The sequence below is a fragment of the Rhizophagus irregularis genome, chromosome 26, assembly GCF_026210795.1.
Source record: "Rhizophagus irregularis chromosome 26, complete sequence".
NCBI lineage: Eukaryota > Fungi > Glomeromycota > Glomeromycetes > Glomerales > Glomeraceae > Rhizophagus > Rhizophagus irregularis.
The window spans coordinates 391,350-406,385 of NC_089454.1; the positions used below are offsets into that span (position 1 = coordinate 391,350).

Consider the following 15,036-nt stretch of genomic DNA (forward strand, 5'->3'; position numbering starts at 1 on the left):
AATCATTCAAACAATAATTGAAAGTCACCCCTTCAAACTCGCTTTGAATAGGCGCAGGTATTTTTCGATCCAAAGACTATTTGAAAACTCCGTTTAAAATTAAAGTTTAAACCATTTTAAGTAATCTTGCGTAAATATTATATCATGTGATGATCATTATAGGCTACTTTTTTGTTTTTGGGAAATTATCAAAGGATCATTTTAATTGGACCTAATATACTAATTTAATTTTACCAAAAAAAGTAATGATTGGTATAAGATCTTTTGATGTCGCAGTAATCGGGTAATCGGAATTCATTGTAAAGTAATACACTCAAATAAATAAACAAACACATGATTTATTTGTTTACTTATTTACCCAAAGTCATGCATACACATAAAAAAAAATTCGTATAACAAAAACTTCACAAGCCACACTTTCTCTACGGATCACCATCTTCCGAAAAAAAAGGAATGTTCTATGAGATTCCATATTAGTTAACAAATACTTGCACATTTTTTTTCTTACTTTCATATGTTTCCACTTTACCATAATTATTCTCCAATTACACTTTTCGTTATCGGAATTTTGCCTCCTAAAAATTTTTTTTTAAAAAAAAAAAAAAGTGTGCTACAAAGAGAAAAAAAGCAAATGATAAGTAATCACCGGACTTTTTTTGGTTTATAAATCCAATATTTATATACAAGATAACATAATTAATATATATATATATATATATATATATTTGAACACTCATAATAATGCTTATCTGAGAGCCACATCACACACGGAAAAAAAAAATCATCAAATCATTTAACTCATGTAAAGACATTGTTTATTCATCTGGACCTTACTCTTCTCATTCCGGTATTAATGATAAAAAAATAGGGGTTGGGGTTGTTGAATTGTAATGAACATGTTAGATTGATGATAAAAAAATCAAAAAAAATGTGCAAAATCTAATAATCCTAATGAAAAGAAAAAAAAAAAAAAGAAGTTCGAAAAGGAAAGAATTAATTAACTAAATAAACAAAATTGGTAATAATTTTCTCTTTTTCTTTTTTTTAAATAAAAAAAAATGGGGAACCTCTTAAAATTGTTCAAAATTCAAAAATGTTCAAAATTGTTCCAAATTGTTCAAAATATTTAACATAAAAAAAAGAAAATCGATTAAATTTGGGGGGGGACATCTTAAAAATCTTAAAAATGAGAATGACAAAAAAAAACATTAATGAACTGGTGCGGACTGTGATGGAAAAAAAAAATAGTTTTTTCGTTTTTGTTAAAAAAAAAGGAAGAGGAAATTACAAAAAAAAATATATAATTATTTTACAAAAAAAGAAGCTTATTGATATAAAAAGAAACCCAATCCTTTTAAATCTTCTTTCAAAATTTTTTTTCTTCAACCCTGTACTTTACACTCAGCTGCCTGGGGTTGTTGCAGGGTTTTTTCAAATTGGGCTACAACTTGTTGATTTTCGGCGGTTAAACCTTCAGAACCTGAAATGCTTTGAAAATGATTACGTAATAAATTCGACCAACTTTTGTACACGTCTTCTCCTATGAACAAATTATAATCTATAAGGGTAAGGAAACGCCTTTCAATTACATTTATTTCCCGAACGGGAAGACCGCATATTTTTGACCAAGCATTATTAGCATAATTTCGATCTTGAAGGTATTTCGAAGCTACGATAAGAGATGCAAGAAACATGCGACGTCCACAAGTAGCGGGATCACTACCACTATTATTATTATTATTTTCATCCTTAGAATTCAATGTCCAACGATCAGGATTAAGCCAAAGAAAAGTTATTTGTGGCTTTATTCTCATAAGATAAAATAAAGCTGTTTGAAGTGTAGACCAAGAAGTTCTTGATCTACGCAAAGTCTCTTGAATAAATAAACGAAGTGGAATAACCTGAGAGTTAAGATGTACAGGAAAATTAATCCAAATCACGTTAATAATTTGCACGGTCGTATCTAATAAAAAAAAATTGAAATATTTAATAAATAAATGAAAATTATGTAAAAAAAAAAAAAAAAAAAAATACCAAAATAAAAATAAATTAACTAAATTAACCTCTTACCAACAAGATTTTCAACTAAGGCATTCTTACGATAATTTTTAACATCATAATTTTTGTTTTTATTCCCTGGAATAGGATTTTCACACGGTATGTCTTCTGAAGAAGATGATGATACTGATGATGGCTGATGAAGCACGTTTTCATGAGAGGAATGGTTGTTATCTGTGGCGTGGATAATCATACCATTTTTATCATTTTCCGGAATGTGAGTCACCATGCATGACATCCCATTTTGGACAGTCCCATTCCAAGCTATTACTATTGGGGAAGAAACTTTATTAGTTATGCAGCGAAATATTTCATTATTATTATTATTAAAAGGAGGAAGAAGGGGAAGAAAAAATATATGTATATATAATATAGAATAGTATACATTCAAAGGAAAAAAAGGTTTTTGAGGATTTAAATAAAAAATACCTTCAGTATGAGAAGCTATATTATGCGGCGGTAATACACTTAACATTGTGTTCTCTACAATTTATTATAATATGATAAAGAGTAAGGTTCAAATGAATAAACAATATAACATAAGAGAAATGGTCTCTGCTGTCAACGCAGAATAATGTTTTACTATTTTATGACTTTATTCAAGAGTTAAAAAAAAATATTTGTAAATGTTTTAAATTTACGAGAAAATATGATATTCAATAAAAAAAAAAGTAATTTTTCTGTTTGACCAAGTTCACATATATATACAAAAATTGGCATACGCAGCAAATAATACTGCGGTCTGCGTCTATGGCTGAAAAAATACTTTGCCGGATAATTCCGGATTAAGTTGAATTTAGTTGATCATGCAATTGTAATCAATATTATCGCATAGCCACCTACTTTATATTGTTTATCACGTGTTACATTTCTTTAATGATGACTCACATTTTTTTGAATTCCATCATTCGAGATATCTATTGATTGTGTGTATATACTGACTGGTTTTATCCCTAATATGGGAACTAAAGTAAAATTCAATCTTTTTGTGTATAAAATTCTCTTACAAAAATTAAATACATGGGAATAATGACTCACCTCATATTTTATTCATTTATTCTGAGTAAGGAAATACAATATTAATATTTTCCCCTCCCTCAAAGGCAAAAAAAAATCTAAAAATATACAATCTTTTTTACAAACAAAGGCAATTTTTTTTTTTTTATTTTTTTTTTTTAGGGTCAAAATAACACGGTAAAACCACAATGTATTGTAACGGAACCAAAACTTTTAGAATTCTCCAAGTCTCCGTTCCATGTATCAAAGAATAATAATAAAGAAATCTTTCAAAGGCAGGGGTTTAATTGTTATGCTTAAATAATCGGTTGCGAACCAAATAAATATAATTAATAAAAAAAAAAAAAAGAAGTATTCCGGACAAGGAGAGAAATTCTATTGTGAAAATTTAAAAATAAATAAATCTGCGGTTGGAAAATCTTTATCTATTGGAAATTGATGATGCAATAAAACGTGATAATAGGGACCCCATATTTAATTAATCCAAACGTTATAATTTGTCCGTATATTTATTGCATATGGCTATTTTTTTGAGGCTTAATTTCAGCCCGAAAGGGATAATATTTTAGTACATGTTTGGGCTGTTTAGCCGCAGAAATATGTACAGATTATTACAGGGTAAACAGACAGACAATAACAATAATAAATAATTAAGACAATTTATTATAATAATAATAATATTAATAATAAAGAAAATAGAAAGATTAATAAGAAATTTTATCAAAGGGAAATGCGGGAAATGCGGCTTCATATATCACAATTAATCCATTTTAAATCATCATTTTATATTATATTTAATCAATCTTCGTAATTGTGCATAAAAATTTTTTATGATTAATTTTGATTAATTTTATCACGCAGTAGAAAAATCTTTTTGTATTAATAATAATTAATAATGAATAAAAAAATCAAACTGCGCTTTAAAAACGAAACTTATTGTAGTTAGCTGCGCTATATTTATCGGGATAATAAAAAAGTCATTCGATTAAGTCATATCATTTCGAAGAAAAGATTTTCCTAAAACAATTAAAATTTTCTTTATCAATGAGGCTTGCCGAGTATTGTACAATTGTTATATTTGATTAATCAATCATTTTTCTTTATTCTTTAAATATTGACTATAAAGGGAATAATTACAGGGAGTAAAATTCTAATATCGTGTTTCGATTTCGAAGGTTCGAATGTTCGAAAACTTTTTGTAATTTAGAACTTAAAAACGCCAAAAAAAAAAACCGTATGTTTAGAGAAATAATTTCTCGCGCGATTTACAATTGCATCAGGTTAGATACCATTTTAAGAAACTTGTGATATTCTTAAGATGTGATTCGACAGATTTTTCTATCCTGATGTATATATTGATATTACGATATCTGTTTGTTCTGTTTGGTTCAACTAATAATAATGACTCACCCTTCAAATACTGCCATTTTTGGCACATTGCTTATTTTAGTAATAAAACTTGATTTTCATTATCTTGTGTAACATTGGACTTGGCCGCTTTTTATTTAACGCCAAGAAAATTATCAGTCTATAAAGAAATTCTATTTATATTATGATTTTACCAAAAAAAATTCATTTCATTTTTTTTTTTTTGTTTGGTTCATCAAAACTATTTTCGTTAAAAAAAGAAATAGAAAACTCAAGAATCTTCAAGTGTAACACAATGGAAATATCTCGGCTTATCGAGATTCGGTAGAAAAAATTACATAATTATGATACATTGTTTGCATTTCTTGTATCACAAAATGGAATCCGATCGACTTTACTAGAAAAGAATATTTTGGAAATTTTTTTCCCTCATTTTAATTTTAATTACCTTTCTTTGTAATTTTAAACCCGATGTAACATATTTAAATAATTGTGGATAAAAGTTTAGGCCATATTACCTAATTAAGCATCACCTGAGAATTAGATCGTATTAGATCGTTGATAACCTGATAACTGTAATGCAGAATTAACGAAATTTGTGTAGCAATTGTGGCATAAAATTCTTAGTGGAATTTATAGGCGTAAATAAGAAACGTAACACGAAGCCGTAATTTATCATGATTTTTTGACAGGTGTAACTAACAAATAATTTCTAAAAATCCATTCCAAACTATACATGCAAACAATAACCTTAAAATTAAAAACTTTAAAAAAACTTTATTAATAAGGAAAAAAAAAAGATTTCTTTGTTTTTTTTTAAAAAAAAAAAAGAGAGAGAGAGAAAGAAAAATCGAATTTTAATAAAAAAAAAAAGGAAAAATGTCAATAATAATAATATCTCTCCTGAATATCGACTAGTCACTAGAAATAAAAAGGTCCTGAATATCGAAAAAGTTCAACTAGTCACTATAAAAAAAAGGAAAAATGTCGAAAAAAAAGTCAAAGTAATTATTATTAAATAAAATCAAAATTAATTAATTATTATTATTATTTTATATATTTCTAAATTATCCAATATTTCCAATATCTCCAATACCAAAATCCACCCAAATCTATTACCAATGAGTAATCAAATTTAATAATCTTTGATTTCCTTCATTCATCAATTCACTTCTTGAACTTGTAACATCCAAAATAAAATCATCTTTATAATTGATTCCACAATCTGGAGGATTTGTTAAAAAATAATCTGAATTAATAGCAATTAATTTATCTAAAATTCCATTAATTCCACGTCCATTAAATTCTTTTGTGTTCTCTCTAATATTATCATTCTTTAAAAGATTATTAAAAGATTTCATTGTAATCCAAGTATTAAATTTTATTGTGGAATTTAAAATTTCCATTGCTTTATGATAATCTTGATTTTTTCCAGAAGAAATCATTGGATAATCTGTGGTAAGATAAACATTCTCAATTCCTAAACTTGTCTTAACCCTTTTTAAAGTTTCTACCAACCTTTGAGCGCATTCAGGTAATTGAGATGATGTAGGTAAAGCATTTACCGTACGCCAATAAATTGATATAAAAGGTTGTAAATCATTAACTATTCTATCAGCTTCTTGTAATATACGTTTAGAATATTCTATTTTAGGAAGATTATTTGAAAAGAAAGGTTTTCTTATTTCATGATTTAATAAAATGATTTCTTCATCAATTTCTTTTAAATTATCTATTAAAAATTTTGAAAATTGAGATCTAGTTTCATCTAATATCCAAAATCCTTTACCAGTACGAATTTTTTTAAATATACTATCATTATTAAATTTCATATTAAATTGATTTAAACAATTCTTCCTTTGAATTAATTCTATATTTGAAGATTTTTGATTTACTATATTTATAGTAGAATTTGTTCCACCTCTTGCAATATAAATATGTTGAGTGGTTGGTTTTTCATGTCTTAATTTTGTCCATTTTTTAAAATTTTCTTGTGTAATAAAAGAAACGTGAGGATATTCTTTTAAAAGTGAATCAATAGAATAATAAAAATTAAAAGGAAATTTTCTACATGATGAAATTCTTGAATTACCAACATTTGTTAATACCATTGTACGATTTAATTTTTCTGCTAATTGAATAAAATTTCTCATATGTTGATTGGCCAAATTTTCTTCATCAGGTTGATTATAAACGAATAAGAATTTACATTTATCATTTCCACAATATCTTTGATTAATCTCTTCATCACTCATTAATAATACATTATTATCCACATTTGTTTGATTATCTGAATGAATTACTGTCGTAATATTTCCATCGTCATCAATTTCAATAGTTATGGAAGGATCGTCATATGAAACCTTAATTCCAAAAATGATTTTAAAGTTAATTAAGTTAAATAAATTAAATGATAAAAAGATAAGGTTTTTTTTTTCTGTATTTAAATAAAAAACTTTATCAACTTACAGTTTTATTGGTCTGTTTTTTAGGATTAATGATTCCTTTCGCTGTATCATCATCATAAAAAATATATCCTACCACGATTAATAATACGAAGAAATATATGACACTTCTTTTCAAACATTGATGAGCCACGAAATAAGGTTGAGGAAAGGTTTCTTTTGAATTCATTATTGATTCCTATATATATATATATATATATAATGTATATTCTTGATTTCTTGTTCTTATTTCCTTAAATTTACTTATGTTTCTTATTATCTTATCCTTATTTTTCTTGTTTTTTAGAAACTTTACGAACGAGATATATGTTACTATATAATACCAGTTTTTTTTTTTATATATGTAGTAAATATTATTTACAGGTTATTATTATTTACAAACAAAAAATTTTTTGTGTATATCGTCCGTTTTGCTGTTTACAAAGACATTTAATAATTGTTATAATTATACGTAATAATAAAAGAAGCAGTCCACTCTAATCCTCTTCAAAGAAATATAACAAACAATATTTCACTTTTTTTTTTTAAAAAAAAAAAAAGAGGAATATTAAGATAGAGAAGAAAGAAAAAAAAAGGGGGTGAGAGATTGCTTAAAAATCTAAAATAGATCTTAATAAACTTCGTATTTATATATATCGAATGTTTAAGAAAAAAAAATTTTAATAATATCTTACTGGGGATTAAATATTTTGGTTGTATATATGCATAATAAAAATGCGTACCTTGCAGATTGAACCAATTAATACTTTTAACACCGAATGTCCGTAATGAATCTTAGTATGGGAAATTAGCCTATACATGATCAATTTTTTTAATTTGTGTAAAAATACAAATATGCACATGAGAAAAAACAAATGTCAAATTTTATTTATTCCTATACAAAAAAGGTGATGAAATCATGCAATAATCTAATAAACTAGTTCGTTTATGATTTTCTTTGATATCCTTTTCATATAATTTTTTTTTTTTTTAACGATAAACTTATTTGATCTCATTTCCCCGAGATGCATGCTATTTTAATTGGTTTATATAACCAGTTTAATGGTTCCGTGCGTTTTTGCATAAAAACGCGATTTTTTTAATTTTTAATAAATTTTAAAGTTCATTTAATGTTTTTTTCTTTTATTTATTCGAGTAAAAGATTTTTAATTCCTAAGATTTTTTAATTTGAATTTTATTCGCTAATAAAGGAACAATCCGAAAAAAAGATCGGGTTAACCGATTAAGATGGTTAGCATGTACACATGTACTGTACATTCGTAAATTATGAAAATCTTACTACATAAAAGATCGTAACGAATAGGGTTTTACGGCTTTTGTAAAAGTTATTTAATATTGTTGATTTTTTTTTACGTTTTTTTTTCATGGGTTAAGTACAGTTGAGCACAAACAAATTCTCTCATCCCCTCCCTCATATTAAATCCTATTACGTTTAGTATAGAAATATCACAAAAAAGTTTTTTTTTTCTTTTTTTATTTGCTGCGGTAATTTTTATTATCTTATTGTTTCACAGGTGCAACGCAATGTGGCAAACAAATAATTTGTTCTCTTGATCTGTTAATCATTATTAATCACCATACATAATTTGTTATAATTTATTATTTCAACGACAAATTTAGACTTTACCAGTACCAATTGTTCATTTAATATCGTTAGACCACTTATAAATCATTATACTATGTGCAATGAGTAAATTACCTCATTATCTTACATACTCATAATGAAATGGTAGAGTTGGGTTACAGTATTCAACGTATTCAACGTATTCAACTTAGTAGATGCATTTGAGTTGGACGTATTCAACTTAGATGCATTTGAATAAGAAAATTTTTTTTTCTGTTAAATAAAATTGATCTTTTTATTATTTTAATCCTGTGTCTAAACGTTGACATTCTGATATAATAAAAGGATCTTATATATCTTATATCATTTCTAGGATTGAGAGATGTTATAAATAAAATAAATCTATAAAAAATAATTAAAAAAACAAATTTATTTTTCAAAAAAATAAATTTGTTCGACCCTCAGGATCTCCTTTATTAATAATTCGATCAAAATATGCCACATACAAAGCGGGAAGAATAGGTGGAAATGGAGAATCAGGACGAATCACAACATTTCTAATAAAATAAAATATAATGTTAAACATAATACATACAAATTATTTTGTTACTGCTCAACATATTACATACAGCACGTATAATATATGTAAATCTTACCTCATCTGTCTTCCTTGAGATGGTTTAGTAACAATACCATATGTCTCAATTCTGTCCGGATCAAGCCATTGCATTCCCCATTCACTAGATCCTTTAACGTAAGCAATATTAACCCATTTTTCTTGATTTGGACATTTACGATAAATTTCACCAAAATATTTATAATTCCATTTTATTTCATAATCACATTTTAAAATTTTTTCTTGATCATCATCTTTAATAAATCTTGTTTTTCTACCTCCGTCATTTTTATCCTTATTTTTACTATCATCACCAATTGATGTAAAAGAAATATGAACCTTTGGTGGCCAAATAACAAACCATAATCCTCTCATATGTGATTTTGTTGTTAATACAGTATAATTCTTATGAGGATTATGTCTTTCTTCTCTAACTTCATAATAAGCAGGATTCCATGCTTTATGATTTCTAGCTATAATTTCCGCTATTTTCAATCGATCTTGTGATGTTGAATCTTCAGTAGAATTTGTGAATAAATTTGAGAAAGTTGGATCATTTGGTGGTGAAGTTTCGATCACATAATCAAATTTATTATATCCTATCCAATTATCACTTTTTAATCCTAAATTATATTCATACGGAATATTTGGTATTCCCTTTGTTAAGATTTCCTCATTCGATTCAATAAAATAAAAACTTATATTAATTAACAACAATAATGTTGCTAAAATTATAAATCCAAAACCTAAATAACTAATATAACTACGACGGTTGTTTTGATTATTAATATTATTTAAATTGTGATAAGCACCTCGAAGTAATGGTATTCTTTCAACATCTTCTTCTCGAGACATAATAAATGAACTTAAAATAATATATTTATATAGTTAATATATGTATATTTATTATTATTTACGTAAAAGAAAGTTTTTAAAGTTTCGTTTTATTTGTTTTTTTTTCTTTTTGTAGAACAGATATAAGAAGAGTTTACTAAAAAAAATTAACCCGTAAAAAAAATATTATATAGTTATTGATTGTTGACTGAGAAGTCATGGGATTAGGTAACTACTTTTGTCTGACATTACGTATATAAACTTGCGCCTTTTTATCTATACCATATTTAGTTAACACGGATTTTATGTATAGATATAGTAAAAGATAATATGATTTTATGATAAGTTTGATAAAAAATTTTCTATCAATTTTATCAATTTCCAAAAATATTTTTTTTTTATCAGGTTGTCATCAAAATATAACATCAGGTATCTTCGTATCATAAAAAAAAAACTCTGCCCCTTTTTTTTCTATTTTTTAACTAGATTTTATTATTATTATTTGATGAAAAAATCGATTTTTTTTCACTCGTTTATAGTGTAATTGTGTAAAGAATCTTTTGTTTAAAGAAAGGGGTACATTTTTTGTTTGAAAGATATAATTAACATAATTTCTTCACAATTCTGATTATTATGAATTAATATCACTTGATACTGAGCACGTTACGAGTTTATTTTTATGCTGTATAAGAGGTATATCACGTTGGCAGATTGCACGTGAGTTCTTCTCAGAAAATTTTCACAAGGTATACAAGGTATGTAAGGTATGTATTAGTCCTGGTTTCACTGTGCACAATCATTGAATCATTGAACAAGTACAATAAATTTATTTAGATGAAGCATTAGAGGAAATGTATGTTAAAAAAAAGCAGCTTTGGCAGAAAAATTCATTGGTGTATACATAGTATTAATAAGATTATTTCAATCTTTTTTGTTTGGGATTTTATTGGGATCTAATATTTTGTTCGATTATATCGCGGAAACTGATGTATACATAGTATTAATAAGATTATTTGTCATTTCAATCAATCTTTTTTGGTTTGGATTTTATTGGGCCTAAAAAGTAGGTACAAGACATCAGGCGAAGTTAAAAGGTGTGCAAACTAGAAAGAGGTATATTGTATGTATTATATGGATCATGGTTTATTTAGTAGCTATTTTGAATTAAGTTCGTAACTACAGTTTAATATGATGAAGGATCTTAATATCATCCATTTTTAATATACCGTGGTAAGATTAAAATGCTCGACACTAAGAATTATTGTTCGAGATACTTTTACTTCTTACTACATACTTATATTATTAATTAAAAGTAGGATTTCATCCAGTTGTAAAAAAAAAAATTAAGGTACAATCTTCATTAGCCACCATTATGAAATCCTAATAAGATGAATCTTGGATACTATAACTTTGATTATTCATATATTTTTGTTTGAAAGATTACATCTTAACTTCTGTTCCTTTTATATTCGCTTCCAAATCTTGTTACCAGTGAGATCCAACTGTCTAATTTTGTTTGAAATGCATGAAATTATACCTCTCATTATGGAATTCGCACTTATATTTATATTTATTGATTCTTTTCTTTTGACTTTCATAACTTGAGCCGGAGTCCGAAGGGCCAAAGTCACTATTTTGATAACTTGCTGGAGCTTTTTGCTCTTGTTGTCGTTGTTGTATTTGTTCTTGCTGTTCTTGTTCTTTTTCTTTATTTTTTTTGTCCATAATATAAAACGAAAATGTTTGAGGAATAAAGATAAAGACGAAGTAAAGAGTGATTATTTAAATATTTTTTTAATAGATTCTAAATTGCATCATCATGAATCACGTCAATCACATCCTTATAAATTATTACGCGTAATATTGCTATGTGCGTTTCAACTTGATAAAATAAAAATGATCGAAATGATTTTACTTTTGTTATCAAAGTAAATACATCATAATATCACTCTTACATTGAGACTAAGACTTCTATGACTTCTATAATTATTACATAGACATTTAAGTGGGGATTACATTGTTTTTTTTAATTAGGAAAAGTATGTACTGTACGTTTTAAATATACAGTATGCAGAAAGCAGAAACGTCATACGCTCCAATTTTCGTTGCGTCATACAGTATAAGAAAAATAATTCCATCCAATCTTTAACTTAATTTGCTAAAATTCAATTATATCTTTCAATGTTAAAAAGTTTCTTAAGTTCTCATAATTATATTAGCTGTAATCTCTAATGTCATCACTAGTAATACTTAATGCGCTATATGATTGAATCTAAATTTAAAAAGTGAATGCAAGTTGCCAGTAGTAACCGCTTTAGATTTAATTAGTTTAAGGCGTCAGGAATAAAAAGGCAGATATCTAGGCTCAAATATCATCACTAAACATTCTAGACTAGTCATAAATACTAGAAAACAGTGAAATTGGCTTGGTCTAAAGGTGGCTTAAATTTAGAATAAATAGCATTTGATAATGTCATTGTACTGTAAATCGTTGATTGTAATTCATACTGCGTATGTTGGGGTTAGTCAATGAGCTGAACCACATGTGATTTGCCATATGTGGGCATTATAAACTTTTAAATATTAATAGTCAATATTTGGACTCTGCAAATGATTTATGATTGATGGTTTTAAAAATAGCTAAAATGATGAACAGTAATTGTTGACAATCATAATTGCTTTTAAGCTAATTAAAAATTCGAAAAACCAATAAACATTTGTTGAAAAATAAACTGATGGGACACATGAATCGAAATCTAGATTTTGGATATTTTCACGCAATATTATAAACATTAATTACTCTTAATGGTTTCAAATAAATTCCTTGCAAGTTTTTTTTATGAAACCTTATTGTTTCAAAAAATTTATTACCATTAAACTCTATTATTCACCGGGTTACCCTTGTAATTAGCATCTTTGTGTAAATTATTTAAATTACATTTCTAATTGTATTATAAATATTACATAAGTTTATAATATATATGTATTACATGTAGTCATGCAGTGTATAAAATAACAATTAAACTGTTTACCTCTACCGTAATTATTAAAATTATAGAATATCGTGAATTCATAGCTTCAATGTAGAACAGAAGTTGACATTTATTCATTTCTTTTACTTTATATAACTTATAATGTTGTCATGAAATTGTTGTCTATTTATATTTGTTGTACCAATAGTAATACAATAATAATAACAAAAAAAATTCCTCAAAAGATACGATTCGGTGGTTACTAAACATTTTATCGTCTCCTTTTTTTATTTCTTTTTTATTTCTTCTTTTTTATAAAAGAAAATATATCTTTTCCAATTTACTTTCATTCCTTTAAACAAAATGTCAACTAATTTGTTCAATTTCCCGGCTTTTTTTATTATATTAAGAGAATCATTAGAATGTACATTGATAATAACTATTTTAATTAGTCTGATTGATAGATTTGTTTCAGAAGAAAATCAACAAAAAAAAATCATAAAGAGAAAAATATGGATCGGGGTTGGTCTTGGAATAATACTTTCAATAATTATAGGAGCAGTATTTTTATCTGTATATCTTATAATTGAAAAAAACAATTGGGAACAAACTAATGAAATTTGGGGTAAGAAGAAATTTTTTATTAAAGTAGAACAATTCATTTTTTAATTGAAATTTTCTTTTCTTTTTTTTTAGAAATGGTTTTTTCATTTTTCGCTACATTTCTTATGACTATGATGGCTTTTAATATGATAAGAATAACTAATTGGAAAGATAAGATAGAAAAAAAATTAAATAAAATTATTTCAAATTATTTGTGTCGTAATAGAAGACAACAGCTACCTTTGCTTTTATTACCTTTTACAGTAATTTGTCGTGAATCATTAGAAACTTTTATTTTTATCACGGGGGTAATTTTAAATTTATGATTTTGAAAATGTGTTAAATTCTTATCAGCATTTTAAATTAATTTTTTTTTTTTTATAATAGATTGAAGCTAAAGCTTATAGTTTACCTATTCCAATTTTAGCTGGAATTTCTACAGGTTTATTGATAGGTTACCTTATTTATAAGGGATTTCAAAAATTTTCATTAAACCTATTTCTGTTAATAAATATCACATTACTACTCTTTATGGGAGCAGGCTTTTTTTCATCAGCTTGTTATGAATTGGAAGGTATATTAGGTTCAAAAGAAATAATTATATGGGAATTAAATTGTTGTGTTCCATCTGGAGATAATGGTTGGACTATTGCTGAAAAATTATTTGGTTGGAGAAATAAAGCTACTATTGCTTCTACTATAGGTTATTTCTTATATTGGATTATAATAATATTTTATGTTTTATTTGTTTATTCTAAAGGTCTTAATAATAGTGACATTCAACAAGATCAACAACAACAACAATCACAATCAGAAAATAATATTACAATGCAAGAAAATTTAGAAGTTTCTTTATTATTATAACCACATTCATTACAACCTCAATTAAATAATAATAATGAATCAAATATATCATTACAATCTCAATTAAATAATAATAATGAATCAAATGTATTATAATTTTTTTTCTTTTCAATTTATGTAATTTTTTTTTTTAATAAATAAATGATTAATAAATAATAAAAATAATTAATAATTTTATATATTATATATTTTAATATATATAAAGTATATATTATTAATTTCAACTAAAAAAAAATTAATTAGTAAAAAGTTAATATTAATTTTGATAATAATTTGTCTGACTTAAAATTAATTATATAATTTTACCTATTAATTAATTTTTTCTTTAGTTAAATGTAATTATTTTTTTTAGTATATATACTGTATATAGTATATGATTTTAATAAAGTTTTTAATTCTTAATAAAGTTTTTACTTCAAATTACTGGAGGTGATCATCACCATTGGCCAAAATTATCAATTTTACCAGTACTATATATTTTTAATGTTGGTTGCTTGTTATAATTTCAGTCATCAGTAATCATCACCCCTAATGATAATTAGAAAAATTATTTATTTATTAAATATTATTATTTTATACTTTATTTTTTATATTATAATAATTTATAATAATAATTATTATATTAATATTTAATATATATTTATAAAATAAAATATTATAGTTTATTGAAAATAT

The 15,036-nt window shown here is 25.4% G+C and overlaps 5 protein-coding genes across 5 annotated transcripts; 1 reads left to right on the forward strand and 4 right to left on the reverse strand.

Annotated features, from left to right (window-relative positions):
- Positions 1–793: 793 nt before the first annotated feature.
- OCT59_017245 (uncharacterized protein) lies at positions 794–2,728 on the reverse strand. Its single transcript, XM_025318885.2, has 3 exons — positions 2,488–2,728; positions 2,071–2,328; positions 794–1,963 (listed from the first exon to the last, which is right to left on the reverse strand). The coding sequence occupies exons 1-3, from the start codon at positions 2,531–2,533 to the stop codon at positions 1,383–1,385; spliced, it is 885 nt and encodes a 294-aa protein (XP_025175115.2). The 5' UTR covers positions 2,534–2,728; the 3' UTR covers positions 794–1,382.
- Positions 2,729–5,558: 2,830 nt separating this feature from the next.
- Positions 5,559–7,077, reverse strand: OCT59_017246 (uncharacterized protein; the record flags this gene model as incomplete). The annotated part of the gene is made up of 2 exons (XM_025311096.1): positions 5,559–6,806; positions 6,913–7,077. 2 exons carry the CDS (start codon positions 7,075–7,077, stop codon positions 5,559–5,561), a joined length of 1,413 nt encoding a protein of 470 aa, XP_025175113.1.
- Positions 7,078–8,743: 1,666 nt separating this feature from the next.
- Positions 8,744–10,081, reverse strand: OCT59_017247 (uncharacterized protein). Its single transcript, XM_025318884.2, has 2 exons — positions 9,129–10,081; positions 8,744–9,029 (listed from the first exon to the last, which is right to left on the reverse strand). Exons 1-2 carry the CDS (start codon positions 9,941–9,943, stop codon positions 8,909–8,911), a joined length of 936 nt encoding a protein of 311 aa, XP_025175112.1. The 5' UTR covers positions 9,944–10,081; the 3' UTR covers positions 8,744–8,908.
- Positions 10,082–11,428: 1,347 nt separating this feature from the next.
- OCT59_017248 (uncharacterized protein) lies at positions 11,429–11,647 on the reverse strand (the record flags this gene model as incomplete). Its single annotated transcript, XM_066137366.1, has 1 exon — positions 11,429–11,647. The coding sequence occupies one exon, from the start codon at positions 11,645–11,647 to the stop codon at positions 11,429–11,431; it is 219 nt and encodes a 72-aa protein (XP_066003959.1).
- A 1,610-nt stretch (positions 11,648–13,257) lies between these two features.
- Positions 13,258–14,361, forward strand: OCT59_017249 (uncharacterized protein; the record flags this gene model as incomplete). The annotated part of the gene is made up of 3 exons (XM_025318883.2): positions 13,258–13,519; positions 13,591–13,805; positions 13,885–14,361. 3 exons carry the CDS (start codon positions 13,258–13,260, stop codon positions 14,359–14,361), a joined length of 954 nt encoding a protein of 317 aa, XP_025175111.1.
- Between the last annotated feature and the right edge of the window lie 675 nt (positions 14,362–15,036).